This window comes from Pangasianodon hypophthalmus, chromosome 13 (assembly GCF_027358585.1).
Source record: "Pangasianodon hypophthalmus isolate fPanHyp1 chromosome 13, fPanHyp1.pri, whole genome shotgun sequence".
NCBI classification, from domain to species: domain Eukaryota; kingdom Metazoa; phylum Chordata; class Actinopteri; order Siluriformes; family Pangasiidae; genus Pangasianodon; species Pangasianodon hypophthalmus.
Genome location: NC_069722.1, coordinates 24570703 through 24597905, shown reverse-complemented (window position 1 = coordinate 24597905; position 27203 = coordinate 24570703). Strand labels below are relative to the sequence as shown.

At 39.8% G+C, this 27203-nt stretch overlaps 3 protein-coding genes and 1 non-coding gene across 7 annotated transcripts in view; 2 read left to right on the top strand and 2 right to left on the bottom strand.

The window, feature by feature from the left end:
* The window catches only part of clec16a (C-type lectin domain containing 16A), a 76336-nt gene extending 75636 nt beyond the window's left edge, over positions 1–700 (bottom strand). Inside the window, exons 1-2 of the mRNA XM_053239083.1 lie at positions 657–700; positions 180–267 (exon numbers count right to left, since the gene is read on the bottom strand). Coding sequence (XP_053095058.1) covers positions 180–267; positions 657–700 — 132 coding nt within the window. The remainder of the gene's footprint in view (positions 1–179; positions 268–656) is intronic.
* On the top strand, positions 628–1723 carry dexi (Dexi homolog (mouse)). Its single transcript, XM_053239013.1, is given in 3 exon segments — positions 628–1459; positions 1461–1500; positions 1503–1723. Coding segments are annotated over 3 exon segments (267 nt in total). The 5' UTR covers positions 628–1285; the 3' UTR covers positions 1556–1723.
* A 6-nt stretch (positions 1724–1729) lies between these two features.
* LOC113546914 (Dexi homolog (mouse)) lies at positions 1730–2957 on the top strand. The gene is made up of 2 exons (XR_008303177.1): positions 1730–1764; positions 2449–2957. It is a non-coding gene; the product is annotated as a Dexi homolog (mouse) (transcript).
* A 179-nt stretch (positions 2958–3136) lies between these two features.
* On the bottom strand, positions 3137–24815 carry ciita (class II, major histocompatibility complex, transactivator). Of its 4 annotated transcripts, none has more exons than XM_053239008.1 (19): positions 24137–24815; positions 18739–18786; positions 18512–18568; positions 18359–18397; positions 18157–18243; positions 17975–18025; positions 17692–17823; positions 17509–17601; positions 17362–17418; positions 16250–16369; positions 16066–16131; positions 14287–15967; positions 13426–13605; positions 13017–13082; positions 9030–9110; positions 7847–7930; positions 7662–7745; positions 4934–5017; positions 3137–3993 (listed from the first exon to the last, which is right to left on the bottom strand). In XM_053239008.1, the coding sequence occupies exons 1-19, from the start codon at positions 24399–24401 to the stop codon at positions 3906–3908; spliced, it is 3363 nt and encodes a 1120-aa protein (XP_053094983.1). In that variant the 5' UTR covers positions 24402–24815; the 3' UTR covers positions 3137–3905. The 4 variants fall into 4 exon arrangements, with proteins under 4 accessions (XP_053094983.1, XP_053094984.1, XP_053094985.1 ...); XM_053239009.1 differs by having other exon boundaries at positions 17975–18022; XM_053239010.1 differs by lacking the exon at positions 24137–24815 and adding an exon at positions 22114–24005 and having other exon boundaries at positions 18739–18789.
* Between the last annotated feature and the right edge of the window lie 2388 nt (positions 24816–27203).

The window sequence follows — 27203 nt, the reverse complement described above, 5'->3', positions numbered from 1 at the left end:
AGCAAAGCTAGGCTGCTAAACGAGCAGCTAATAATACGTAAGGTTTAAAGCTTAAAATAAAGACCAAGCACAAAAAGTTAGCAAAACAGCTAGCTACAATTGTGTTGCGAAACGTCGCTCGCGCTAACTAGCTAGCTGTGCTAAGCTACAAGGGTTCGTTACGCTCTTAGCAACACTTACTTCAAATGATCCAAAGAGTGGATGTTTTTGGACTTCCCCTGCCCTCCAACCCAGCCCCTGGACGGCCAAACATGGTGGCAGGTTTCTCTTATTGTGTCACTTTATTTTATTTTACTCCACTCGACTAAAATAATCCATTACTGCTGTAGTGAATGAGAAAACATCGCTAACGTTAGCTAGGACAGTGACAAGAGAGGCTGAGCTCCAATTCTGCCTCAAAGCCTATTCGAGTGCACTACATAGGGTGTGACGTAACGGATTTTTAGCGCTGACCTAGTGCACTAGCGCTCGCGAAAGGAGGGATTTGAAATTGAACCCGCTGCTCGTGCGAGATTCTGACGCGCGCGACTGCTGTGCTCATGGGATTTGTAGTTTAAATACAAACACAGGTGTAGTCAGTGTAAAATCATATCCGCCATTTACGGACTACAACTCCCAGTGTAATTGGAGAGAAAGGTTATATGAGGCGTTCTGACGTTATACGAACGCGACGTTTGTTTTTGTTTTTCTTATTTGACATCGATTGTCAATTTGTCCTCACTTTTAACCTTTTTTTTCCTGGTTAAACTAGATTTGTGTGAAAGTAAAGTAGTCGTGCCTGATGCCGCCATTTTAAAACAGTCGACGCGGCGTTCAGCAGAAGAAATCTGAAAAGACGAGTTTTAAAAATGGATGTTAATGTCAAACAGCGGTTATATACAATAACACACGCTGATTGGTGTGCGGGAAATGAAGTGATCCAGGACAACTTGGGATGTTAAGAGACACTTTAAATGATAAAAACGTGCTGATTTTCTTCAGAAACGTGTTTTTTTTCCACCGAGGTGGACTGGTATGTTGGAGATTGTGCAGAGTCAGCGGGGTGTGTGTGTGAAGGAGTGAGTGCATCAGCTGCAGTTGGTCTGTTCAGTCCCTGGCCACACACCACACCACACCACACCGATTAACAGCCTGGAAAGGATTTAAAAAATAAAATCTTTTCCCATCACTCCAATCTTGCACCAGAAGGAGCCACCCTTTCTGCCCTTCACCTTCATCATCTAAACCTTTTTCACATGTTTGCAGGATTTGCCCCATGAGGAAAAGATCACATGTCTGAGATTCTATGCCACACTCCGTCTATTTCCGATTAGATTCTGTGGAATCTTTAATCGACGTCCTTCCATATATGTTTTATCTCGGCCTGTTCTTTGTAAACGTCCTCATCCTCTACTATGCCTTTCTGATGGAATACATAGTGCTTAATGTGGGAATTGTGTTCCTGCCCGAGGACATGGACCCAGGCACTGGTGGATCTGGGTGTCCTCTCTGACCCGGCGTCCGTCCGTATGAGACAGACACAGAGTTCGATGTGTTTGAGGGATATCTGGAATAGGTCGTGTGGCTGGAACATGGCTCGAGTTATAAGCTATATAAGTCGGGTGTGTGTGGTGGGAAGAAGGGATTGTGGGTAACACAGCCGAGGACTGGAGTGATGATGATGATGATGATGATGATGATGAATGGAAATCATGATTATGATCGCTGTAGCTGTGAGGGAAAATGGTGCTGGTCATCACATGGAAGAAATCTGTGCATAAAGAAGTAAGCCAGTACATGCTCTTTCGAATTTGTCCAAAATAACGACTCGTATGATGCACGTGATTGCACGCGTTAAATAAGCAAGGATTTTAACACAGTCAGTGTCTGCTGTTACAGTAAAATAAACAACGACAGGGTGATGTGATAAAGCGGAGTTCCTGTTATTACTCTGAAGTGTTTTATTCCCATTCTACAACAAATAAAATGTTTTATTAATTAACGAACACAATCATACTTTTTATCCATTTACAGTTACATTTAATGTTGTGGAACGTGTAACTTGTTTAAGTTAGTTCCTGTTCTCGCTTATGTTATAGCAGCTATAAACGATCACTCTTTATTTCCTCTCTTTAAGACTCTCCTGTGTCAGAAAACATAAAACTACAGCTTCACCTCTGACTGTTACAAAGCGCTGACACTGGAGACTCCTTCCATACATGTTAAATAAACTTATAATCTCTTTACAGAAAACGTCACCATTAGCTGTTACTTACTGAGCTGTTGCTATAGAAACGATAACATTTTAGAATAAGTGCATTAATATAAACCCTGCACTACTGTCAGAGCTGCTGTTATAGAAAATGAATCAACGCCTTCTGACCAATCAGAATCCAGAAACCAAGTTACAGATGAAGATTAACGTCATTGTTTTGTGTATCAGTCGCTGAGTGTGTCGTATCTTCTCAGGTTGTCCAGGCTCAAGAAAAACAACGTGCAGATCTTCTCTCCAGGTGGAATTTTCCCAGGGAAAAGCAGGACGTCTGCGCCGTACGATTTTCCATAAAAACGGATCGGATCTGATGGACATCGGACATGACATCATCACCTACACTGTGGCTCTCTAATCACCAAGCTGGCTTAGTTTTAGACTGATGTTTTATTAAAGCTGCTGAGATTCAGGTTTGGTTTAAACCAAGGCTTCACTGCATTTCACAATCTATTTTTTATTAAATAAATTAATAAAGCACTTAACATTTTACACTTTCATTTTGGTCAGAGATGTCTGACTGACTTCTGCATGTTTTTATTTTTATTTTTAATCTTTTAATTTCTAGATTAGATGATTTAGGTGAGCAATACCTCTTTGAGACTGACGTGATATTCTCAGTATTGTGCTGCTTTTGAAGAGTTTGACGAGCTGTACGCTTGTCACATGCTGTCAAACATGGATTTGATCCAGTTGATGGATTTCAGATTACAAAGCTATATATACACAATATATATAATGTATATATACATATATATTTAATAAATAATTAATTTCACTTAATGGAATTGTGACATTGTGATGCTTTCTTCTTTAATTATTTTTCACTACGCACACATTGCGGAAATATTCCTTTAACACGTCTCCGTTTAAAATAACACAATAATAACAACTTACCTAATTTTTATTTTATTTTTTTTACAAAAAAAGTACTTTATTGGACAGCAGCTCGCTTATAAAAAAGAAAAAATGAGACAGAAATATTGCAACACAAAAGTAACGCACCATAGAACATTAGTGTCTTTGCCGAGGCGATAGCATTCAGTAATGTGTGTGTACCGAAGATACAGTGTTAGTAGCAGCAGTTTGTCCCTTCTTTCTTAAACAAAGGGGTGAATTATAGAGCTTTTATCCTGCAGTCTTTAATCTGAAGATGATCAAAAACTCCGTAAGGAATACAGTCCATTCCACATTCTGGAAGAAAAATGGATAAATATTAAATGATTAAAGCAAGACAGAAGATGAGAGCACTGCAAATGTAATGAAATACAAAATAAATCAGGAAAACAGCAAGAGCATGGTGATGGTATATATTTTAGTTTTGTTAAGGTTCAAATCTTAATAAAAATAAATATAATAAATAAAACTCTTTTTCCCCCCAATATGTTACTTTCAGGCCTAAAGGTCTCTAACAAATTTGTGATAAAGGAGGAAAATAATGTACGATTTATTTTCAGATAAAAGAAAAGAAACATAATACGGTTTTAAGCGATTTTTTACACGTCGAGGTCGTTACAGCTGAAGATGAATGTAAAGCAGTGATGATGATGATGATGATGATGATGATGATACGTATGAAATCTGAAGCTGATACTGTTTTTAAAAATAACCCACAGTTTGAAGTGTGTGTGTGTGTGTGTGTGTGTGTGGAGGTGACTTACTGAAGAGACTTCACACTCGGTGAGTTCTTTAACGCAGCACTGAGCTTTTTGGCTCCGACGTCTGTGAACTTGTTGTACTTCACGCTGAGGACAAACAAATAATGTTTATTATTATTATTATTATTATTATTAATATTATGTGTTAATTATCATCAGAAGTCTCAGATTATAAGAATACCGGTTACTAAAACTAAGAAAACTTATTTATTTCACAAATTATACACAGAAGATTTAAAGAGCATTTGGAAAAAGAATCAGTTGGGCTTTTCTGTCGCTTTTCCTCTTAATCAAATACATTAATGAATTAATTAATTTTAAAATTTTATTTAATCTAATTTATACTTTAACAGCTATTTTATGTTATTCAGGCTTACCTCATATTTTCTTTTCTTATGTTTGCTTTTGTTCTTTTTTTAAATTATTATTTGCTTTTATACTGTGTATTTTTTAACTTTAACACATCATTTGAAATTTGGGGGAAAAAATATTATTTTTTTTGTCAGCTTTAAACCTAAACCAATTACATTTGTTTCTTTCCTTGTTTAATGTACTGTATGTTCATATATTTTAGATATTGTATTTATTTTTAAAAAATTATTTCCATTTGTGGCTTACCCCATATTTTCTTTTTTTCTTTTTTTTTTTTGCTGTTTTTGTGCTTTTTTATATATATATTATTATATATTTTTTAGTTTTTTATGTTATGTCCAATTTAAATTTTGAAAAATAATCCATTTGGCTCTGACACTTTCAATGATATTTTATTTATTATGTATTTACTTATTTAAATATATGTTACATGTGTTATATATTTTATTTATTTTTTAACAGTTATTTTATGTTTTTTTTTTCTTATTTGGGCATATCACTTTTTTTTTTCGATGATGATGTTTTTATTATTATTATTATTATTATTATTATTGAATTTTACATCTTTTAATTTCAACACAACATTTGAAATTTTAAAAAAGAATTGATTTTACATGTATATATATATATATATATGGAACTTAATGAAACTTACTCCAGGTCCAGCAGAGACGTCATGAGCGGTAAAACCGATGCCAAGCTCTCAGCGCCGCTGTCCCCGATCACGTTTCCATACAGACTGAAGGAAGTGAGAGTGAAAATATTACTGCTTCCTTCATAAACACCAAACTGCCTCATTCTACAGCTGCACACAGGTGTGCTTTTATCATTCAACTGAATAACATGGGCGTGACAGGAGTTAAAGTGGTCGTGTAGTAGTTAAAGTGGGCGCTGTAGTAGTTAAAGTGGTCGTGTAGTGGTTAAAGTGGGCGCTGTAGTGGTTAAAGTGGTCGTGTAGTGGTTAAAGTGGGTGTGTAGTAGTTAAAGTGGACGTGACAGGAGTTAAAGTGGGAGTGTAGTAGTTAAAGTGAGCGCTGTAGCAGTTAAAGTGGGAGTGTAGTAGTTAAAGTGGGCGTGTAGTAGTTAAAGTGAGCGCTGTAGCAGTTAAAGTGGGAGTGTAGTAGTTAAAGTGGGAGTGTAGTAGTTAAATTGAGCGTTGTAGCAGTTAAAGTGGTCGTGTAGTTGTTAAAGTGGGCGTGTAGTAGTTAAAGAGGGCGCTGTAGTAGTTAAAGTGGGCGCTGTAGTAGTTAAAGTGGTCGTGTAGTGGTTAAAGTGGGCGTGTAGTGGTTAAAGTGAGCGTGTAGTGGTTAAAGTGGGCGCTGTAGTAGTTAAAGTGGGCGCTGTAGTAGTTAAAGTGGTCATGTAGTAGTTAAAGTGGTCGTGTAGTGGTTAAAGTGGGCGTGTAGTAGTTAAAGTGGGAGTGTAGTAGTTAAAGTGGGAGTGTAGTAGTTAAAGTGGGCGCTGTAGAAGTTAAAGTGGGAGTGTAGTAGTTAAAGTGGGAGTGTAGTAGTTAAAGTGGGCGCTGTAGCAATTAAAGTGGGCGTGTAGTAGTTAAAGTGGGAGTGTAGTAGTTAAAGTGGACATGACAGGAGTTAAAGTGGGAGTGTAGTAGTTAAAGTGGGCGTGTAGTAGTTAAAGTGGGAGTGTAGTAGTTAAAGTGGGAGTGTAGTAGTTAAAGTGGGCGTGTAGTAGTTAAAGTGAGCGTGTAGTAGTTAAAGTGAGCGTGTAGTAGTTAAAGTGGGAGTGTAGTAGTTAAAGTGAGCGCTGTAGCAGTTAAAGTGGGAGTGTAGTTGTTAAAGTGGGCGTGTAGTAGTTAAAGTGGGAGTGTAGTAGTTAAAGTGGGAGTGTAGTAGTTAAAGTGAGCGTTGTAGCAGTTAAAGTGGTCGTGTAGTTGTTAAAGTGGGCGTGTAGTAGTTAAAGAGGGCGCTGTAGTAGTTAAAGTGGGCGCTGTAGTAGTTAAAGTGGGCGTTGTAGTAGTTAAAGTGGGCGTGTAGTAGTTAAAGTGGGCGTGTAGTAGTTAAAGTGGGCGCTGTAGTAGTTAAAGTGAGCGTGTAGTAGTTAAAGTGGTCGTGTAGTTGTTAAAGTGGGCGTGTAGTAGTTAAAGAGGGCGTGTAGTAGTTAAAGTGGGCGTGTGTAGCAGTTAAAGTGGGCGTGAAAGGAGTTAAAGTGGGCGTGTAGTAGTTAAAGTGGGCGTGTAGTAGTTAAAGTGGTCGTGTAGTGGTTAAAGTGGACGTGACAGGAGTTAAAGTGGGCGCTGTAGTAGTTAAAGTGAGCGTGTAGCAGTTAAAGTGGGAGTGTAGTAGTTAAAGTGGGCGTGTAGTAGTTAAAGTGGGAGTGTAGTAGTTAAAGTGGGAGTGTAGTAGTTAAAGTGGACGTTACAGGAGTTAAAGTGGGAGAGTAGTAGTTAAAGTGGGAGTGTAGTAGTTAAAGTGGGCGTGTAGTAGTTAAAGTGGGCGTGTAGTAGTTAAAGTGGGCGCTGTAGCAGTTAAAGTGGTCGTGTAGTAGTTAAAGTGGGCGTGTAGTAGTTAAAGTGGGCGTGTAGTAGTTAAAGTGGTCGTGTAGTGGTTAAAGTGGGCGTGTAGTAGTTAAAGTGGGAGTGTAGTAGTTAAAGTGGGCGTGTAGCAGTTAAAGTGGTTGTGTAGTAGTTAAAGTGGGAGTGTAGTAGTTAAAGTGGGCGTGTAGCAGTTAAAGTGGTCGTGTAGTAGTTAAAGTGGTCGTGTAGTAGTTAAAGTGGGAGTGTAGTAGTTAAAGTGAGCGTGTAGTAGTTAAAGTGGGAGTGTAGTAGTTAAAGTGAGCGTGTAGTAGTTAAAGTGGGAGTGTAGTAGTTAAAGTGGGCGTGTAGCAGTTAAAGTGTGCGCTGTAGTAGTTAAAGTGGGCGTGTAGTAGTTAAAGTGGGCGTGTAGTAGTTAAAGTGGGCGTGTAGTAGTTAAAGTGGTCGTGTAGTAGTTAAAGTGGGAGTGTAGTAGTTAAAGTGAGCGTGTAGTAGTTAAAGTGGGAGTGTAGTAGTTAAAGTGAGCGTGTAGTAGTTAAAGTGGGAGTGTAGTAGTTAAAGTGGGCGTGTAGCAGTTAAAGTGGGCGTGACAGGAGTTAAAGTGGGCGTGTAGTAGTTAAAGTGGGCGTGGCAGGAGTTAAAGTGGACGTGACAGGAGTTAAAGTGGGCGCTGTAGTGGTTAAAGTGGGCGTGTAGTAGTTAAAGTGGGCGCTGTAGCAGTTAAAGTGGGCGTGTAGTGGTTAAAGTGGGCGTGACAGGAGTTAAAGTGGGCGTGTAGTAGTTAAAGTGGACGTGACAGGAGTTAAAGTGGGCGTGGCAGGAGTTAAAGTGGGTGTGGCAGGAGTTAAAGTGGGCGTGTAGTAGTTAAAGTGGGCGTGGCAGCAGGTTGTACCTGAGGCTCTGCAGCGAGGACGCGGACGTCAGGGCCTGGGACAGTTTCCGCACTCCGCCGTCTCCGATGCAGTTCTGAGAAAGACTGGAATGATGGAGGAAGGAATTTAAGGTTACACACAGCGACACCTCCACAGACAGAGTTTATTAATAATCACTGATTTCAGGAACGTGTGCGAGACTGACTTCAGCAGCTTCAGAGACGACAGCGAGCTCAGAACCCCAGCCAACTGTTCAGCTTCCGCATCCCCCATTTTATTATTCTCCAGACTGGAAGAGAAGAACAGATTAAAGAGAAGTGCAGTGAGGAGGGAACACGGCCGAGTGTCCAACACTCCTGTAACCTCGACATCAGCTCAGCAGCGCTTCATTACATTCCTCAACATTCTCTTTCTTTCCCTCTTCCATCCTTCCTTTACATGTTTTACTCCTTTCTTCTAAACATCTTTCTCTTTCTTTCTTTTTTCTTTCTAAACATCTTTCTTCCTTCCATTGTTTTTCTTTCTAAATGTCTTCCTTCCTTCTTAACATTGTTTAATTTCTTTTCTTTCTTTTGATTTCTTTCTTTCTCCCTTCCATCCTTCCTTCTTTTACACGTTTACTTTTTTCTTTCTTCTTTTTCTTCGATTATTTATACTTTTCCACTTTCTTTCTCTCCTTTTGTAACACCTTTTATGTTCTGTCCTCTGTGCTTTCTTTCTTTCTTTTTCTTTCTAAACATTTTTTGTCTTTTTTCCATTATTTTTTTCTTATTAAAAAAATGTCTTCCTTCTTTCGTTATATCTTTTATTTCTTTCTCAGCTTCCATTTTCTTCCTTTCTCTCTCTCTTCTTCTTCTTTTTCTTTATTTCTTCCTTTGTTTTTTCTTTCTAAACATCATTGTTTTTTTTCTTTCTATACATCTTTTTCTTCCTCCCTTAAATTGTTCTTTCTTTCTTCACATGTTTACTCCTTTCTTTTTTCTTTTTTCTTTTTCTTCGATTATTTATACTTTTCACTTTCTAAACATCTTTGTCTTTTTTCCATTATTTTTTCTTATTAAAAAAAACATCTTTCCTTCTTTATATTATCTTTTATTTCTTTCTCAACTTCCATTTTCTCCCTTTCTCTCTTCTTCTTTTTCTTTATTTCTTCCTTTGTTTTTTCTTTCTAAACAATCGTTGTTTCTTTCTTTGTTTCTTTCTTTCTAACCTCTTTTTCTTCCTTCCATGCTCTTTCTTTCTTTTTTCTAAACATCCATTTTCTTTCTTTCTGACTGTTTTTTCTTGCTTTCTTCTTTCAGGATACAGAATCAGCCTGAACGTAGCTTTATGAACTGAAAGCAGGAGAAAGTTTCCTGCAGGTGAGTGTTTAGGAGAAGAGCACTTACTCCAGGTGATGGAGAGACTGAAGAGCAGGTAAGATCTCCGCCAGCCGGAGAAACACCTCAGGGCTGTTCTGCTGACCGAGCCTTTAGTACATACAGAGAACACACCACGCTCATCAGTACACAGATACACACACACACACATCACACACACACACACACACACACACACACACACACCACGCTCATCAGTACACAGATACACACACACACACACCACGCTCATCAGTACACAGATACACACACACACACACACACACACACACACACCACGCTCATCAGTACACAGATACACACACACACACACCACGCTCATCAGTACACAGATACACACACACACACACACACACACACACACACACCACGCTCATCAGTACACAGATACACACACACACACACCACGCTCATCAGTACACAGATACACACACACACACACCACGCTCATCAGTACACAGATACACACACACACACACACACACACACACACACCACGCTCATCAGTACACAGATACACACACACGCACATCACACACACACCACGCTCATCAGTACACAGATACACACACACGCACATCACACACACACACACACCACACTCATCAGTACACAGATACACACACACGCACATCACACACACACACACACCACTCTCATCAGTACACAGATACACACACACACACACCACGCTCATCAGTACACAGATACACACACACGCACATCACACACACACACACACCACGCTCATCAGTACACAGATACACACACACGCACATCACACACACACACACACACACCACGCTCATCAGTACACAGATACACACACACACACACACACACACACACCACGCTCATCAGTACACAGATACACACACACACACACACACCACGCTCATCACGCACATCACACACACACACACACACCACGCTCATCAGTACACAGATACACACACACACACATCACACACACACACACACACACACACCACGCTCATCAGTACACAGATACACACACACGCACATCACACACACACCACGCTCATCACGCACATCACACACACACACACACACCACGCTCATCAGTACACAGATACATACACACACACACACACACACACACACACCACGCTCATCAGTACACACACACACACACACACACACACACCATGCTCATCAGTACACAGATACACACACACACACACACACACACACCACGCTCATCAGTACACAGATACACACACACACACACACACACACACACACCACGCTCATCAGTACACAGATACACACACACACCACGCTCATCAGTACACAGATACACACACACACACACCATGCTCATCAGTACACAGATACACACACCACACTCATCAGTACACAGATACATACACACACACACACACACACACACACACCACGCTCATCACGCACATCACACACACACACACCAGGCTCATCAGTACACAGATACACACACACACCACGCTCATCAGTACACAGATACACACACACACACACCATGCTCATCAGTACACAGATACACACACCACACTCATCAGTACACAGATACATACACACACACACACACACCACGCTCATCAGTACACAGATACACACACACACCACGCTCATCAGTACACAGATACACACACACACACACCATGCTCATCAGTACACAGATACACACACCACACTCATCAGTACACAGATACATACACACACACACACACACACACACCACGCTCATCACGCACATCACACACACACACACCAGGCTCATCACGCACATCACACACACACACACACCATGCTCATCAGTACACAGATACACACACACGCACATCACACACACACACACACACACACACACCACGCTCATCAGTACACGGATACACACACACACATCACACACACCACGCTCATCAGTACACAGATACACACACACACACACACCACACTCATCAGTACACAGATACACACACACACACACACACACACACCACACTCATCAGTACACAGATACACACACACACACATCACACACACACCACGCTCATCAGTACACAGATACACACACACACCACGCACATCACACACACCACGCTCATCACGCACATCACACACACCACGCTCATCAGTACACAGATACACACACACACCACGCTCATCACGCACATCACACACATCACACACATCCCACACACATCACATGCATCATGCTCATCAGTACACAGATACACACACACACTCATCATACACACATCTCACACACACCACGCTCATCACGCACATCACACACATCACGCTCATCAGTACACACACGCACATCCCACACACATCACACACATCCCACACACATCACACTCATCAGTACACACACACATCCCACACATCACACATACATCACCCTGTTCACTACTTAGCACCAGATGTTCCACTAGCTCAGGGCTTCTGTTGCTAATCTACAGAATTATACAAAAGAGAAGAACAAAGCCCTTTACACATACAGCAGGTGTGTGTGTGTGTGTGTGTGTTTGCACATGCAGACATCTGTTTAATTTAATATTTAATAAAGTGACATGATCTAAGCTTCAATACCCATCTTTTCTTTTCTGCTTTTCTATCTGTCTTTTTCTTGCTGTCCTTTTATTCTTTGTTTCTTTATTCTATACGAACCCCAGATAAACCAGCTGAGTAACGTGTCCCTGAAGGTCACTGAGAAAAGACGTCAGAAGAGTCACAAATCAAAGAAGATGGAAAAAGGAGGATTGAGGATGGAGGACTTTTGGCTTTTTTTTTTAAATCAGGATGGTGGCTTCCTCTTATCCACCGCTCAAACTCGAACACTTTCGCATCGTCGCGTCAACGTCAGATGAAGTTAAATTTGAATAATATATGTTTTTACGAGTAAAAAGTCTAAATGAATTAAAACAATTATTTTTCTGACATTTTATTGTGACCTCATAAATAATAAGAGATAGAAGCTGACTGAAGTAATTACTCATGGGTCACATGATGTGATAATAATTCTTAGTACATGAGAGTTAAACGTACAGTTACAGTTTTAGCTAGCTGATTCATATTTTATGGCTAAAAACGTCATCATATTTACAACTTAAAATCGTTTAAAAGTAGCAGATATGTTGTAAAAGAAAATCACAAGATGAGGAACTACCAAGCACAAATCACGACAACAAAGTGGGAAACATTCTGTAAGCACAGTGAGGAGTATTTAAAGCGTGAATGCACTTGAACGCCATCACAATGTCATAATGACGAATCAAGAATTAATATTTTTCTATGATTTTTCCGAGTTGGGGGTGTGTCAGCATAAAAAAATATAAAAAAGTCACTGTGACTCCTACAGCAGAGTAAGATAAACAGTAAGTGGTAATGTTGCATGTTAGCTGTTCAGTTCTTTATTCTCTTTCAGTAAGGCAAAATAAACATCTTGTCTTTCATAATGAAAAAAATAAATAAATAGGTTTTCTCACTCCATCCATTTTTTCCAACCAAAGCCACCTGAACAAACGCACACCACCTCATAATTACCACCTCTGAACTCATACAAACAAACATCTGAGGAGGACTTCATCGAGGCATTTAGGCAAATCATTTCGGTTGAAGGGTTGGGACGAGGTCCTAGTAGAACTAAACGTGTTGGAATTAAACTTTAATGTATGTATGTTCATCAATTTTTAGGAAAACAGGTTGTTATGGATACTCTTTAGCCTACTGGTGATTTTATTGTCTAAACAGACATCAGATTCTACATCAGATCAGAAGGTTCTAGGTGCCTTTTTTTTTTTTTTTTTTTTTAAATAAATGTTATTTACATTTCCAATAGTCTAAAGAGATGGCCGTGGTCAGTGGAAGATCTGTTGCTAAGCACAAACCTGAAACATGACAATCTTGTCTGAGATGGAAGAGAAATATTATTTGGACGGGTTTTTGTTTGTAGAATGAAGAAAGTTTATTGGGTGTAGGACTCACTCGTACTCCAGCTTGAGAAGATGTCTCACTGCTGGGACGCCGTCCTCCAGAGCTGACTCGGCCTCGCTGAAAACACAACAGTGACCATCATTACACAAGTGTTTCATTATGTCTGTTCACTGGATGATTAAGCATATGTGTCATTACTGTAAACACAAATCTCAACCAAAGAAGATCAAATGAAGTTGCTGAATTTAGTCAGTAAATGTTTTAATCTTAAATGAGCTTTTTCAGAGGGAAGTTTTATGATTAGTAGTGGCTCTGATGGCGTATGGATATGACACAACCTTCAAGAAAGTGTAAAGCAGCTTTGGTAAGACGGAGTTTTCCTTTAAACAGTCTACAGCTGTTCTTAGCGAGACTTTGTATTTACACAACACTCATCATTAAAGCGTTGCTGATGTCTCACCATAAGGGCAGCTTCTTCTCATTGTGGATTTGTACAAGAATGACCAAGTTCTCCACATCCGACACCTGCGACACCTTCAGAGGGTTTATAGTAAACTTTTCAATGGCGTTTTTCAAACTCAGTTTATCGTTGCTGCGATGCAGGTCCTCCCAAAGGTTAATGGTGTCCATTGTAGGCGCACTATTGGGGGAAAAAAGGCAATAAATAATTAAGAAACCCTCACTATATCTTTATGAATATGAATATTTACAATATTTACAAAATATCTCAAAGATATTATTCTCTTTCAAGAAACCATATAGAATGGTTTTTGATGCCAAACATTAACATACAAATAAATTTCAGTTTTAAATTATACATTCTGCATCTAGACCTGGCGATATATCTTACCTTGAGACTATTTAAAAAAGTTAATTAGTGTGTGCTTTATTTTGTATGATTTGCCACAATACTGCCACAATAAAAATGTTGTTGCCAACTCGAAAATGAATACCTTGGTCATGAGTTAAAATGGGTGGTCTTAGATTGCTTAATATGCTCACTGACAGCTGATTCACCGACCAAAGATGGCCGACAAACAATTTCTGGAAGTGTCTGAAATTGTGGAACAAAATCTGGGAATCTCATGATTGCTGATAAATCACCAAAAGGAGAAGTACTGCATCATAGAACCTCTGTGAGAGAATGTATTGTATGAACTAATGTGCAGGACACGTGAACGTGACCCATACTGCGCAGAATTTGACTGAGATTTTATTGGCAACATCTTGTTCACCGTGATGTGGAACAAACTTGTAATACCACTGTTATTGTGCTGTGTAAAACAGAATTAAGTGAACTTAAAAAACATGGATTTCTCACCGGAATGATGCCACACAGTCCAGTGCAACCAGCTCTTTGAGACCACTGAGAGGAACAGACGTGTCCCTCAAGTCAATGGAAAAAGTCCGTTTGTGTCCTTTGGTTCGCAGAAGAAGATGCCAAACAACATAGACGTCAACTGGCGAGAGCTGAGCTCCACGAAACGACAGATTTTCAGGTAGATTTTTGACCAGAAGTTTGGCAAGTTTGACATTCCTAGCCTCGTACACACAGTGAAACAGTTCAAGTAATCTGCTGGGAACCAGCTCGCCCGGTTTCAGATTCTCCAGATGGACTTCCACTGCTTTTCTTTTGGTCTGTAGGTCAGTATTGCTTTGGAAAACCCTACAACAAGGGGGTGTATTTTTCTGGAAGAGTAATCCCATTACAAACCTTTGTAGCACATCTTGCCATTCTCCTTGAGACTTCCTTTTCCGTTGGTGGAGTGCAGTCTGAGCCACCAGCGTTTTGTCATTCAGCTCATTGGAATGAACCAATAGCAGGGCACTTAGAAGGTTCTGCATAAAAAGATTAGCAAAATAAGTGACCTGGTTGTTGCCAGGTTCTTCACATCGTTTATGTGTTATAAGTATCCCAGAGTTGAGTCCGTAGTCTACCAGGTTTTTGTTTTGATTTTGGTTTAAAAGGGAGTTTTGAGTCTTATATCCATCCCAAGCCAAGTTACACAGCTGCACAATGTCCTGTTTGGATCTCTGAAGGTTATCATTCGGCTCTAGATAATGGCTGAGCACTCTTTGGTATAAATCCGTAAGAGTCGATGGCAACGTGTCACCATTGTTTTTTTGATGCGCTGACAAAAAGCATGTAAGGCGACACAGCAAAGGGTTCGAGCATAAGCTGAAAATGTATTTTTGGCTTTTGATTTTTCTTAGTGCATCCTCTTTCTCCGAAACATCCCCAAAATAATTTGAGACGTACATTTCAATGTCCTTTGGAGAAAAGCAACATAACTCCAAGATACTGTCTACTTTACGCAGTAGCTGATTCAAGACATCTTTGGGTCGGGTGGCGATCAAAAGAGTGCACCCTGACAGAATCTTTTTCTGGAACAAACCAGAAAATAGCTGCCTAATACTGTAGTCACCATCCGTGGCTGAGGTAGCGGGGGATTGAAGAAGACCTTCAAGGTCTTTCATGTCATCAAAACTGTCAAAAACAATGAGAACGTTCTCTGGAAAGGCAAGAACGTGTTTGAAGATGGCCTCCGAATCCTCACACCAAGGAGACGTGGATGAGTCAAATAGCAAACTCTTCAGACTGAAGCTCGCCTGAGTCAGATTTAGAACTTTGCAATTCAGCAAAAAGATGAACTGGAACTGCTGAAGGCCACCGGTGGACCAGTCCAAGGCCAAACGCTGGATAAATGTGCTTTTTCCCATGCCGGCTTTCCCAAGAACGGTGATCAGGTGCTTGTTATTGGATCCACAGTTTTGGAAAACATGGCTCCTGTGCATCGTGGCCTTTTTTCGCTCTGAGTCACTGAGTACCACAAGTTCCTTCTCTAAGCATTTATTTGCATTCTTGCCAGTCCTGATTATCAGCTTCCTCTGTACCAGTGGTGTGTCTATGTAGTGAGACTCCATGCTCATTCCTCCTTGCATCATACTGCATGTTTCTCTTAAGTGGGACTTCAATTGCTCGATGAAGTCTTGAACACTCTCTGTGCAAGAAACACATTTTAAGATATTATTTATATGAGCTTTAAAATAATCATTTGGACACAGAATTAACCTAGTAACTTTCTTTATTTTGTCTCACTTGGTAGCACTGGCATCTTCTTGATTTGCTGGGTTGCAGGAAGATACTCTTTGGAGGGTGATTTGTCTGTGATGTAAGAAAATCAGACAAAATAAACGACATGGTTCTACGAAAACAGCCAATAAATGACCAGCCACTGAAATACTGATTATATAAGCAAAGACAAGAACAAAAGTAAGTCTACCTTTAGAGGGTGAAACAGGAGCTAGTTGGGATGGAGACTGACCCCTATACGCGCTGTCCGATAACGAGCTTACGGGATGAATGGACATGCTGAGTTCTAAAGGAGCCACTGTACCATCGACTGAAGAAGCAAAGGACAGTTGATAGTTAATACACATACAATAAGTACCATCATTCTTCTGAACATGTTCTTGGTGGTGTCAATTCAATGTAACCCGTCCCAAAGTCATGCAATATTAACTCTCACCTCAATTACTGCATATTTCCATTCCTGAACATTCACCTGTCATCAGCTGAACCAGCATGGCTGACTTCATTATTTAATTATACCATTATTTCAGCACATCAAGTTGAGACACGCATTTGAAGTGTGAGCGCAAATCTTGAATCAACGACTGAATATACTGACAAAAGTCATCAATCAGCACTAAAAGCCTTGGGGCACATCTAATTATAGTGGTTGCAAAAGTTCTGGCACCCTCTATTTCACTTAGGAACTGTAATCTGGTCAAAAACCTTCCTGACAATCTGTTGTTTTGTTGAGCTTTGCTTTGAAACTGTAAAGTGATAAGCCAGCATTGATGGTCCTTGGAAGACCAAGCTGAAGATCTATTTCCTAACAGCTGAGGAATTATGAGGAAGACTGATCAGCTGCAAGAGCTGTTGGTTCAGTTCAGTATGATTATGTCCTCAGTACCTCTGCTTTGGCTCTGCCAAAAATCATGAGTTCAACATGACTACAACACACTGTGCGGTACAAAATAGCACAAACACCATGGACTTGTTCCATATAGAGCCAGGAAGCAAATGGCAAATATTATGACTGACCTCTTGCACTTTGGCCACCATATATTTAAACTTATTATATCTAGTTCACTTTCCCGGCAGCTAATGTGTGGCCACATCTCACCATACCAAAATGACACACCTGAGGATAGGATTTTGGAATTATGCCTTTAAAATTTAACACAGAACTCCAGGGCACCATGTTGTAATGTCTGATTAATGTATAATGATCCCTCATGACCTAATAACACACGCAGCCATTATTTAGACTGCCAGTTGCAACATGTCATTCATACAAAGAGATAAAACGTCATCTATTTTACTCACCAGGTGAAAGAGGGGCAATCTGTGGCACTGGGACAGGAGCTAGAGACTGCGGTGAAACTACCAGGCCAGATGATAAAATGGAGTTTACTGTTAGGTCAACAATATCCTGAATACCCAGATGGTGAGATAATGAAACTCATGACTCACCCAGCACGTAGGTGTGTCCTACTGGTAGAATGCTTTTAATCACCGGAGGGGAGAGAGGATTGAATGTTTGTATGATCTGCATGGCTGGTGCACCTGAAAGAGTGAGAAAAAATAAAACCCATACATGATTAAGATTTGGCTGAAATCTGGAAACGTGACCAAAATATTAGAGCTCGTGTTCACCAGGTGGCATCAGAGAGGCGGTGGTGGCGATCGTCAAGGGAAGGCGTACGAGTGAGGACACGCCAGTGACGTGGAAATCCCCTTCCTGCACAGCCATGTTGACTTCAGGCGGCGTTTCAGAGCTCTGGTGTGCTAATGGAGGGATAAGACCCAATGGGGGATACAAAGGGGATTACCAATTAAACAAACAAAAAAATGGTTTCACTTTATAATTTGAAATGAGTGTGCATTCATAAAAATTGTTTGAAAGTTACGGGGTTTTTTTTATTTATCCTGAGCTCACCTCTTTTACTTCGTTTAGGGCGAGGTGTTTTTTTTGACGATCTTTCACCTGCTATTGAGAATCACACACACACACACACACACACACACACATACACACACCCCTGGTGTGTTGGCAGTTTGCAAGGGTAATAAAAAAGGTCAAATGAGGAAGAGTAATCAATGAATTTAAATAATGTTCACCTCGACGCTTAGTGGTGTGCCTTTTCCTAGCAACTGAATTCTCATCACAAACTTCGCATACCAGTGTGGATTTATCTTCTGATCCATCTGAAGAAAAAGAGGAGGAAGCAGCATAAGAAAAAAATGCTTCTGGTGCATTTTAATAGTCAGTTCAATCATTAGTATTTTTACATGCCATTTAAAAAAAAGGCTCTTTGCTCACCTGGGATATCGTCCCAGACCTCATCCGAGAAACTTGTATCTGTTGTGTTAAAAAAAAAAGAAAAAAAAAGGCATACATGCATTTAAAAATATAATTTCTACAAACTGAATTGAGGATGTTTGTCATTTATGTGTACGGTGGAGTGTAACTGACTGAGAAATTCTTCAAATTCTTCAAGTGGAGTAGAGACGATGAGGTCCAATAGCCGATCTGTAATTTATAAACACAAACAAACAAACAAACAAATGCTTCGTATTCCTTTGTCAGTAAAAATTCATAAAACACACACACACACATATATGTGTGTATGTATGTATGTATGTATGTATATATATATATATATATATATTTTTTTTTTTTTAATGATCACAAATCATTACCAGGTATGGTTTCCCCGTGATCCAGATTGGTCATGATGTCTTCAGGTTCTACTGGAATTCAAACAGGGTCAAAGTGGATTCAGTGCCAGTAATATGAGAGGAACAGGCTTTAATTTCAATTATGCTAAATTATATGGGCTTATTTCTAGTCATAGACTGATTAAATGTTGCCTAATTAAATGAAAGGACATTACAGTAGCTGTTAAGTTCCTTTGTTAATATTGATTATAGGTTTATGGTTTGTTTATGTTAACTAATGCAGTAAATAATGGTAATGGTAAAGGTCTGGCAGGGATTGTAGGTGGGGGGAGTGAATGACCAGCGCTCTCTTCTACCCTCAATACCACGACTGAGGTGAGACCCTTGAGCAAGGCACCGAACCCGCAAACTGCTGCCCGGGTGCCGCAGCAAAAAAGGCTGCCCACTGCTCCGGGTGTGTGTTCACGGGGTGTGTGTGTGTTCACTACTGTGTGTGTGCACTTGGATGGGTTAAATGCAGAGCACAAATTCCGAGTATGGGTCACCCTACTTGGCCACAAGTCACTTCACCATTTCTTAATGTAATGATTCACCATTACTATATTAGCTCAGTAGTGACACCATGGAAATGTGAATAATCAGGAAATGTGAGAAATCAGCAGGTCCTCTAAGAAAGCAATGTACCCCCTAACCATCCAAAGTACCCCTTAAGAAAGCAATGTACCCCCTAACCATCCAAAGTACCCCTTAAGAAAGCAATGTACCCCCTAACCATCTAAAGTACCCCTTAAGGAAGCAATGTACCCCCTAACCATCTAAAGTACCCCTTAAGGAAGCAATGTAACCCCTAACCATCCAAAGTACCCCTTAAGAAAGCAATGTAACCCCTAACCATCCAAAGTACCCCTTAAGAAAGCAATGTACCCCCTAACCATCCAAAGTACCCCTTAACGAAGCAATGTACCCCCTAACCATCTAAAGTACCCCTTAAGGAAGCAATGTACCCCCTAACCATCTAAAGTACCCCTTAAGGAAGCAATGTACCCCCTAACCATCTAAAGTACCCCTTAAGGAAGCAATGTACCCCTTGTATTAATACTACTGCAAAAAAGATACTGAAAATCCTCTTGTCTACTCAAATAAATCATAGCATTGCAACAAATGTGCGTAAACATGCACAAACATCACTAAGACATGCTTTCATTCTAATTACTTACAACACAGTGAGTTATTATACCGCTTTTTTTTTTTAAAAGATTACCTGTTTCAGAGCGCAGCTCCATGTTATACTGAAAAGCTCTACCAAAAAAAAAAAAAAAAAAACCTTACAGAAGCACTGTGCCCCTTAACTATACAAATAACTCCACAATGTGCCCCTTCACTATCAAAGAACTCCTTAAAGACACAATATAACCCCTAACTATCCAAGGAACCCCTTTAAGGAAGCAATGTGCCCCTTAACTATCCTAAGAACACCACAGTGTGACCCTTAACTATACAAAGAACCCCATAAGGATGCAACGTGCCCAAAGATCCAATATACCCCCTAGCTATTCAATCAGCCACTTTAAGAAAGCACTATGGCCCTTAACTATCCAAAGTACACCTTAAAGACACAATATAACCCCTAACTATTCAAGGAACCCCTTTAAGGCAGCAATGTGCCCCTTAATCATCCAAAGTACCCCTTGAAGATGCAATATACACCTATCTATCTAAGCAACCCCTTTAAGGAAGCAATGTGCCCCTTAACTATCCTAAGAACGCCACAATGTGACCCTTAACTATCCAAAAAACCCCATAAGGATGCTATGTGCCCCCTAGCTATTCAAGGAACCCCTTTAAGGAAGCAATGTGCCCCTTAACTATCCAAATAACTCCACAGTGTGACCCTTCACTATCCAAACAACCCCTTTAAGGCGGCAATGTGCCCCTGACCCATCCAAAGAACCCCTTAAAGACACAATATACCCCCTAACTATTCAATCAACCACTTTAAGAAGGCAATATGACCCTTAACTATCCAAAGAATCCCTTTAAGGCAGCAATATGACTCTTAGCTATCCAAAGTACCCCTTGAAGATGCAGTATACCCCCTAACTATCCAAGCAACCCCATTAAGGAAGCAATGTGACCCATAACTATCCCAAAACCCCATAAGGTTGCTATGTGCCCCCTAGCTATTCAAGGAACCCCTTTAAGAAAGCACTGTGCCCCTTAACTATCCAAAGTACACCTTAAAGATGCAATATACTCCCTAACAATTCAAGAAACCCCTTTAAGGAAGCAATGTGTACCTAATTATCCAAAGAACTCCTCAATGTGACCCTTCACAATCCAAACAACCCCTTTACGGCGGCAATGTGCCCCTGAACCGTCCCGTTAAGATGGTTAAGTACCCGTTAAAGATGCAATATACCCTCTAACCAATCAACCACTTTAAGAAAGCACTATACCCCTTAACTATCCAAAGAACCCCTTAAGGATGCAACTTGCCCCTTAACTATCTGAAAAATTCAACAATGTGCCCCCCAAGTATCCAAAACAAACCCTTTAGGAAGCAATGTGTGCCTTAAGTATCCAACAAACCCAGCAATGAGGCCCTTAACTATCCAAAGAAACCCTTAAAGCAGCAGTGTGCCTCCTCATTATCCAAAGCACTCCTAAAGTAAAAGCTTTACCAGTAAACTAACACAATGAACACGCTTTGCTTTCAGCAGCTAACAGGTTTATTGAGTGAAGGAAATCTTTTTTATTTATTTTTTCGTTTGAAAATGAAGGCATGTTTAACAATGTATTATATCCAACTCGTCCTCCTCATCATCATCATCACCATGAATAGCACCATTGTGCTGTGAATTACTTCGAGCAGATTATAATAGCAGTTCCTCTCCAGGCTGATTAACACCGAATATAACGAGTATAATAAATATAACGCAGTGGTACGCATGAGTGTATCTTTAAAAATGGAATGATGTCCCGCATTTTCGGGAGTAATTTCAGTGATTCCGACCCGAACCGCACCTGCGCCTCACACACTGCACCAGAAAATGCCTTCAGAGACACTGCACTGACCGTGAAACAATTACATGGCGGATTTATTGCAGTTAGAAAACACAGGGGGAGAGCGCGCTTAAAAAGACGCACGTTCCAACAGAAAACACACTCAGCAGGCTACAAAAGTACATCTTTATACAAACTGTGTCCAAAAAAAGTATTAACATCACCAAAAAAAAAAAAAAAAGTTTTTTCAACGTCTGTTCAAATAAATCATAACATTACAATAAAAGCGCACAAACAAACGTACAAACGTCACCAAGACGCGCTTTTACTCCAGTTCTTTAACGCACTGAGTTTTTATTCAGCTCTCTATTAAATATAAAAATGATACATTACCTGTTTCAGAGCGCGGCTCCATGTTATTCTGCAAAACCATTTTTTTATTTCATGATAATATCAGTGGGTTTGAACAGGGGAAGCTGTCTCTCTGCCTGAGTCCTCGCTTTACACTGAAGTGTGGCGCTGTGTGGTGCGCAATTTGGATATGCTTTGGTTTTACTTTCACATTTAGGCGTCTGGACTGGCACAGTGCTGCGTACAGCACGGATGTTTATGTGCAGGTTCAACACCTCACAAATTAATATTGATTTAATTAAATCAATAAATCAACCCACCCATCACGCTCATACATGCTTGTTAAACATCTCATTCTTGATTTATTCCCTGTGTGTTTGGTGTTATAATGAGCTCCACTCTTCTGGGAAGCTTTCCACTAGATGTTGGAGCGTGGCTGTGGGGATTTGTGTTCATTCAGCTACAAGAGCATTAGTGAGGTCAGGCGCTGATGTTGGGATGTCGAGGAGGTCTGGGGTTCAGTCGGTGTTCCAGTTCATCCCAAAGGTGTTCAGTGGGGTTGAGGTCAGGGCTCTGTGCAGGACACTCGAGTTCTTCCACTCCAACCTTCACACCCCATGTCTTCATGGAGCTCGTGCTGTGCACAGGGGCATTGTCATGCTGGAACAGGTTTGGGCCTCTTAGTTCCAGTGAAGGGAAACTGTAACGCTACAGCATAGAGACATTCTATATAATTGTGTGCTTCCAACTTTGTAGCAACAGTCTGAGGAAGAACCACGTATGGGTGTGATGGTCAGGGGTGCACATACTTTTGGCCACATAGTGTTTATCTATCTACCTGCCTGTCTGTCTGTCTGTCTGTTGATCTATATACACACACCTCAGCATGTGATGAGGAACTCCTCTTGAACATCATCAGTGTGATTTTGCAAAAATATTTGTCCACATCTTTTTTCCGTTTTAGTGATAGTGCCAGTTTTAACATGCCTGCAGCACAGCTTTACAACGTCAGTGCAGCCAAAACTACACTTCCTGTTTGCTCACTTGGTTTTGTGCCCAAGAGGAAACACCAACATTCTGCCAGAATCTGCTTTTTTCTCCCCCAGAGTGTTGCTTAGCCAAGTATAATGATCACAATGACCTAACAGACAAGCAAAGTTAGAGAGTAATTCCAAAACCATGAATCGAAAGTTACGTTGTTATTAAAACCTGCCAGACGGGAATGGCTGCAAGCATTGCCAGGTTTGGCTCTGTACCCATAAAACACCCATGAATGGCAAATATTATGCGGTGTACTGCCAAGGGAAAAAACCGGTCTCTTCTTGGCTGCAGTGCCACTTCATTCCCACGATTTTTATTTTGGGCCTTCAGGATTTCTCAGAAAGAAACAGGTTTCCTGGAGGTACAGCTGATATAAAAAGCCTACACACCCCTGTTAAAATGGCAGGTTTTTGTGATGTCTGGGCTGTGGGGTAGGGGGGCTAGACGGAAGCCCTTTCTCACAAAAAAAAAAATCCAAGCTCCACTAAATCACCCCAACCATGTGGCAAAATGTGTTATGGTCTGATCAGACCAATTCCAAAAGGTATAATAATTCCGTAATTCCAACAGGTATGTTTGGTGCACAAAAAAAAAAACAAAAAAAAAAAACAGGACACCATACCCACGGTGAAGCATGGTGGTGGCAGCATCATGCTTTAGTTCTGCTTTTCTTCAGCCAGAACTGGGGCTTTTATCAAGGTGGAAGGAATCATGAATAGCTACAAATACCAGCCGATTTGAGTGCAAAACCTTCAGGTGTCTTCTAGTGAGCTGGAGATGAAAAGAAATTTTTCCCTAAAAAAGTTTCTGATTGTTTTTTCACTTTATTTTTATTCTTTGCAATATCACAGTAAAGGTGGGAAAAGTTCTGACATGATTTATCTTCTTAGTGTCACTGGCATTTTAACAGGGGTGTGTAGACTTTTTATTTACATTCTTCAATAATAATAATAATAATAATAATAATGCACAACACTATCAATTGAAAAAAACAAATCACCAAAGCTTTAGAGGATGATCATACCATGGATATCTGGCTTGTTCTCCATGAGCACTGAGGAGATGATTACTTTGCTGGCATCCCATTTCTCCCAAACAGGAAGTGCGAGTCTCCTGGCCAAGTCGTCCACGTCCACATCACTCAGGTTCTCCGAAAAAAAGCCCTTGTAGTACTGAGCTGAGAAGATCTGAGCCTCCACAAGCTGAGTGAGAAGTGAAGGAAGGAGGTTCGGGTTCACTTCCTGCAGAATCCTCCTCACCTCGGACAGAACCTCTTGGAAAGGCACCATGATTCCACAAGATCACAGACGCTCTTCATAGGATTCCCATGATGCATCCAGGACCTTCTCCAAAGAACCAGACAGTTTGGTTGGATGAACAGCTCAAAAACAACTCACACCAAAGCATCGATGATCGCCAACATGCAACGCTCGGACAGTTTCACATGTGCTTTTCCCAAATCAGAGACACACGCAGATATGCTGAAGAGGACGGCTCTATCTCACTTCACTTTTTTTTTTTCAGACTAGAAATCGGATGTAAGGGAGAAGTGGGAAGTTTGATTCCATCACAATGATGCAGTATATAAAACTCATCGGAATCGAGACATGCTGAGTGAGTCAGTCATGAACGATCCATAAATCTGATCCGAGATCAGCACTGCACTGAGCTCAACTGAATAAACAGAACTTTTCACACAAATAACAATCAAGCTGTAAAAGTTCCTGAGCAAAAACACACTCATTAAAACTTCAGGTCACATAATAGGACAAACCTAAAACAATTTTTAAATAATTATTAATATTTTTACCAGTGTTAGCAAAATTTAAAACAAACTATTAAAAAAAAAAAAAAACAACAATTATATGACGTAAAGTCGTTACACAAGCCAGTGTGATTCATAAAGACTCTGGTAATGACTTTTACTTTTGCAAGAAATAAACTCATTTCAGACAGAACTCAAATTGTGGAAATCCCCCACCAACTTTTAATAATGTGCCAGTCTCAAAAATTTATCAACTCTATTAGGGAATATTACATTTATTTTGAACAGTACACTCTGAGCAGATCCCTACAACAAAGTGTTTCTTTCCAATCCAAGTATTAAAAAAAATCCAGTGAACCCTTAAAGAACCCTTGGAGAACCTTTTTCCCCATAAGAGTATAGGTATTAACTGGGTACGTTATGTAGAACCATATAACAAAGTGTTTTCCCATCAGAAAGAATTCTAATCCAAGTAGAACCCTTTTTGGAAGCAAGAAGGGTTCCATGTAGAACCTTTAAGAGTTTCCACATACACTTACCCAGTTATTATACACATTCCTAGAAACAAAGATTCTCCAAGGGTTTGTTAAAGGTTTATTGGAAAAGTAAAGGCCTGTAGCTTCCATAAAGGGTTGTATTTGAATTGGAACAGATGGGAAAACACTTTGTTGTAGGGTTCTATGAACCTTTAAAGAACCCCTGAAGAATTGCGAAGAAGCCTTGAAGAACGCAGAACCCTATAAGTGAGGGTTTTTCAGAAAAAGGTTCCAAGTAGAAGCATTTTTGCAAGCTAAGACCCCAGTGAACCCTTAAAGAAGCCATTTTCCCTAAGAATGCATGTATTAACTGGGTAAGGGTAATTAACTGGATCTAACTAGAACCCTACAAAGTGTTTTCCTATCCTATCAAGATTTTTTTTGGAAGCTAAGAACCCTTAACTATCCAATAAACCATTAAAGAACCCCTAGAAAGAAGCTTTGAAGTATGTAAACCCTACAACTGAGTTTTTATCAAAGAGGTTTGCAAATAGGGGCTTTTTTGGGGGGCTAAGAAGAAACCTTAATCATTTAATAAATGCTTAAATTATTCTAAGTATGTATGTAGTAACTGGGTATGTGTGTGGGGAAACTCCTAAAGGTTCTTTCTAGAACCCTACAACAAAATGTTTTCCTATTAGAAAATGTTCAAGCCTTGTTATGGAAGATATAAAGACCCTTAATTATCCAGAGAACCCTTTAAAAAACATCAGAAGAACCTCTACTTATTACAAAGAAGAATGTAGATCCCTACAACTATTCAACAGAGCTTCAAGTAGAACTTTTTTGGAAGCTAATATCCCTTAAATATACAACGATCCTTAAAGAACCCCTGAAGAACCCTTCTTTCTAAGTGTGTATGTTTTAACTGGGTAAGTGTGAGGTACGAACTCCAGATTATTGCTCATTATTTTCTCCTTAACACCTAGAATCTGTCAGGAGTTGAACATTTAGCTCTTGGTAGCTCTTTAATCCTGCTTAAGGGTTCGTATCTTTCTAAAAGGGTTCTAGCTGGACCTGTTCTGACCAGGAAACACTCTTCTCACATAGGAGCAACCAAAGAACTTCAACGGATCTATATTTTCTAAGAGTGGAGCTTTTTAAATTCTTTACTGTACTTTTAATAATGTTTGAAAATGTGATCTACCCGAGCAAGGAAGTAAGAAGTATACATTATTCATAATGATTCATTTCATAAAAGAAAAAAACAAAAAAGCATTTCTGAGGTCAAACATGATCACAAAACACAATAGTGCAAAAAAAATAAAACAATCCAGTGTTTTTTTGGTTCTTAAATATTTAAATAATTTATTATCTACTTTATATAACATAAATTGTATTTAAAAAAACATTTAAATGATTCAACCGTCACCATGTTTACTTTGCGTCTTATAATAAAGTGAGCAAATCCTCAATGATCCTGATTTATTAACAAAAAAATGCAAAAAAGTACAAAGGAAATTTTCCCTCTATCAGATCCGCAGTCCCTTTAACATTCAGAACAATAAAACACTGCAGTGTTTACATTCGGAACAGTTTCTTCTTCCCACTTCTTGTGTTTTCCTTGTTAGAAATTTCAGACCTTTTCAGAGCGTTTTTTTTTTTTTTTTAAACTTCCCCGACGTTCTCACGTTCAGCTTTGTTGCTATATTTTAAAGGTCATCCAGGAAAAGAGAATAAATTAAAATGTGATGTGCGGAAAAATGAGGGAAAGTCAAAAGACAACCAAAGAAAAGCATCAGCGTCTTTCAGAAATGCTTTCTAAAAACATCCAGGTCTGCAAATCAGTG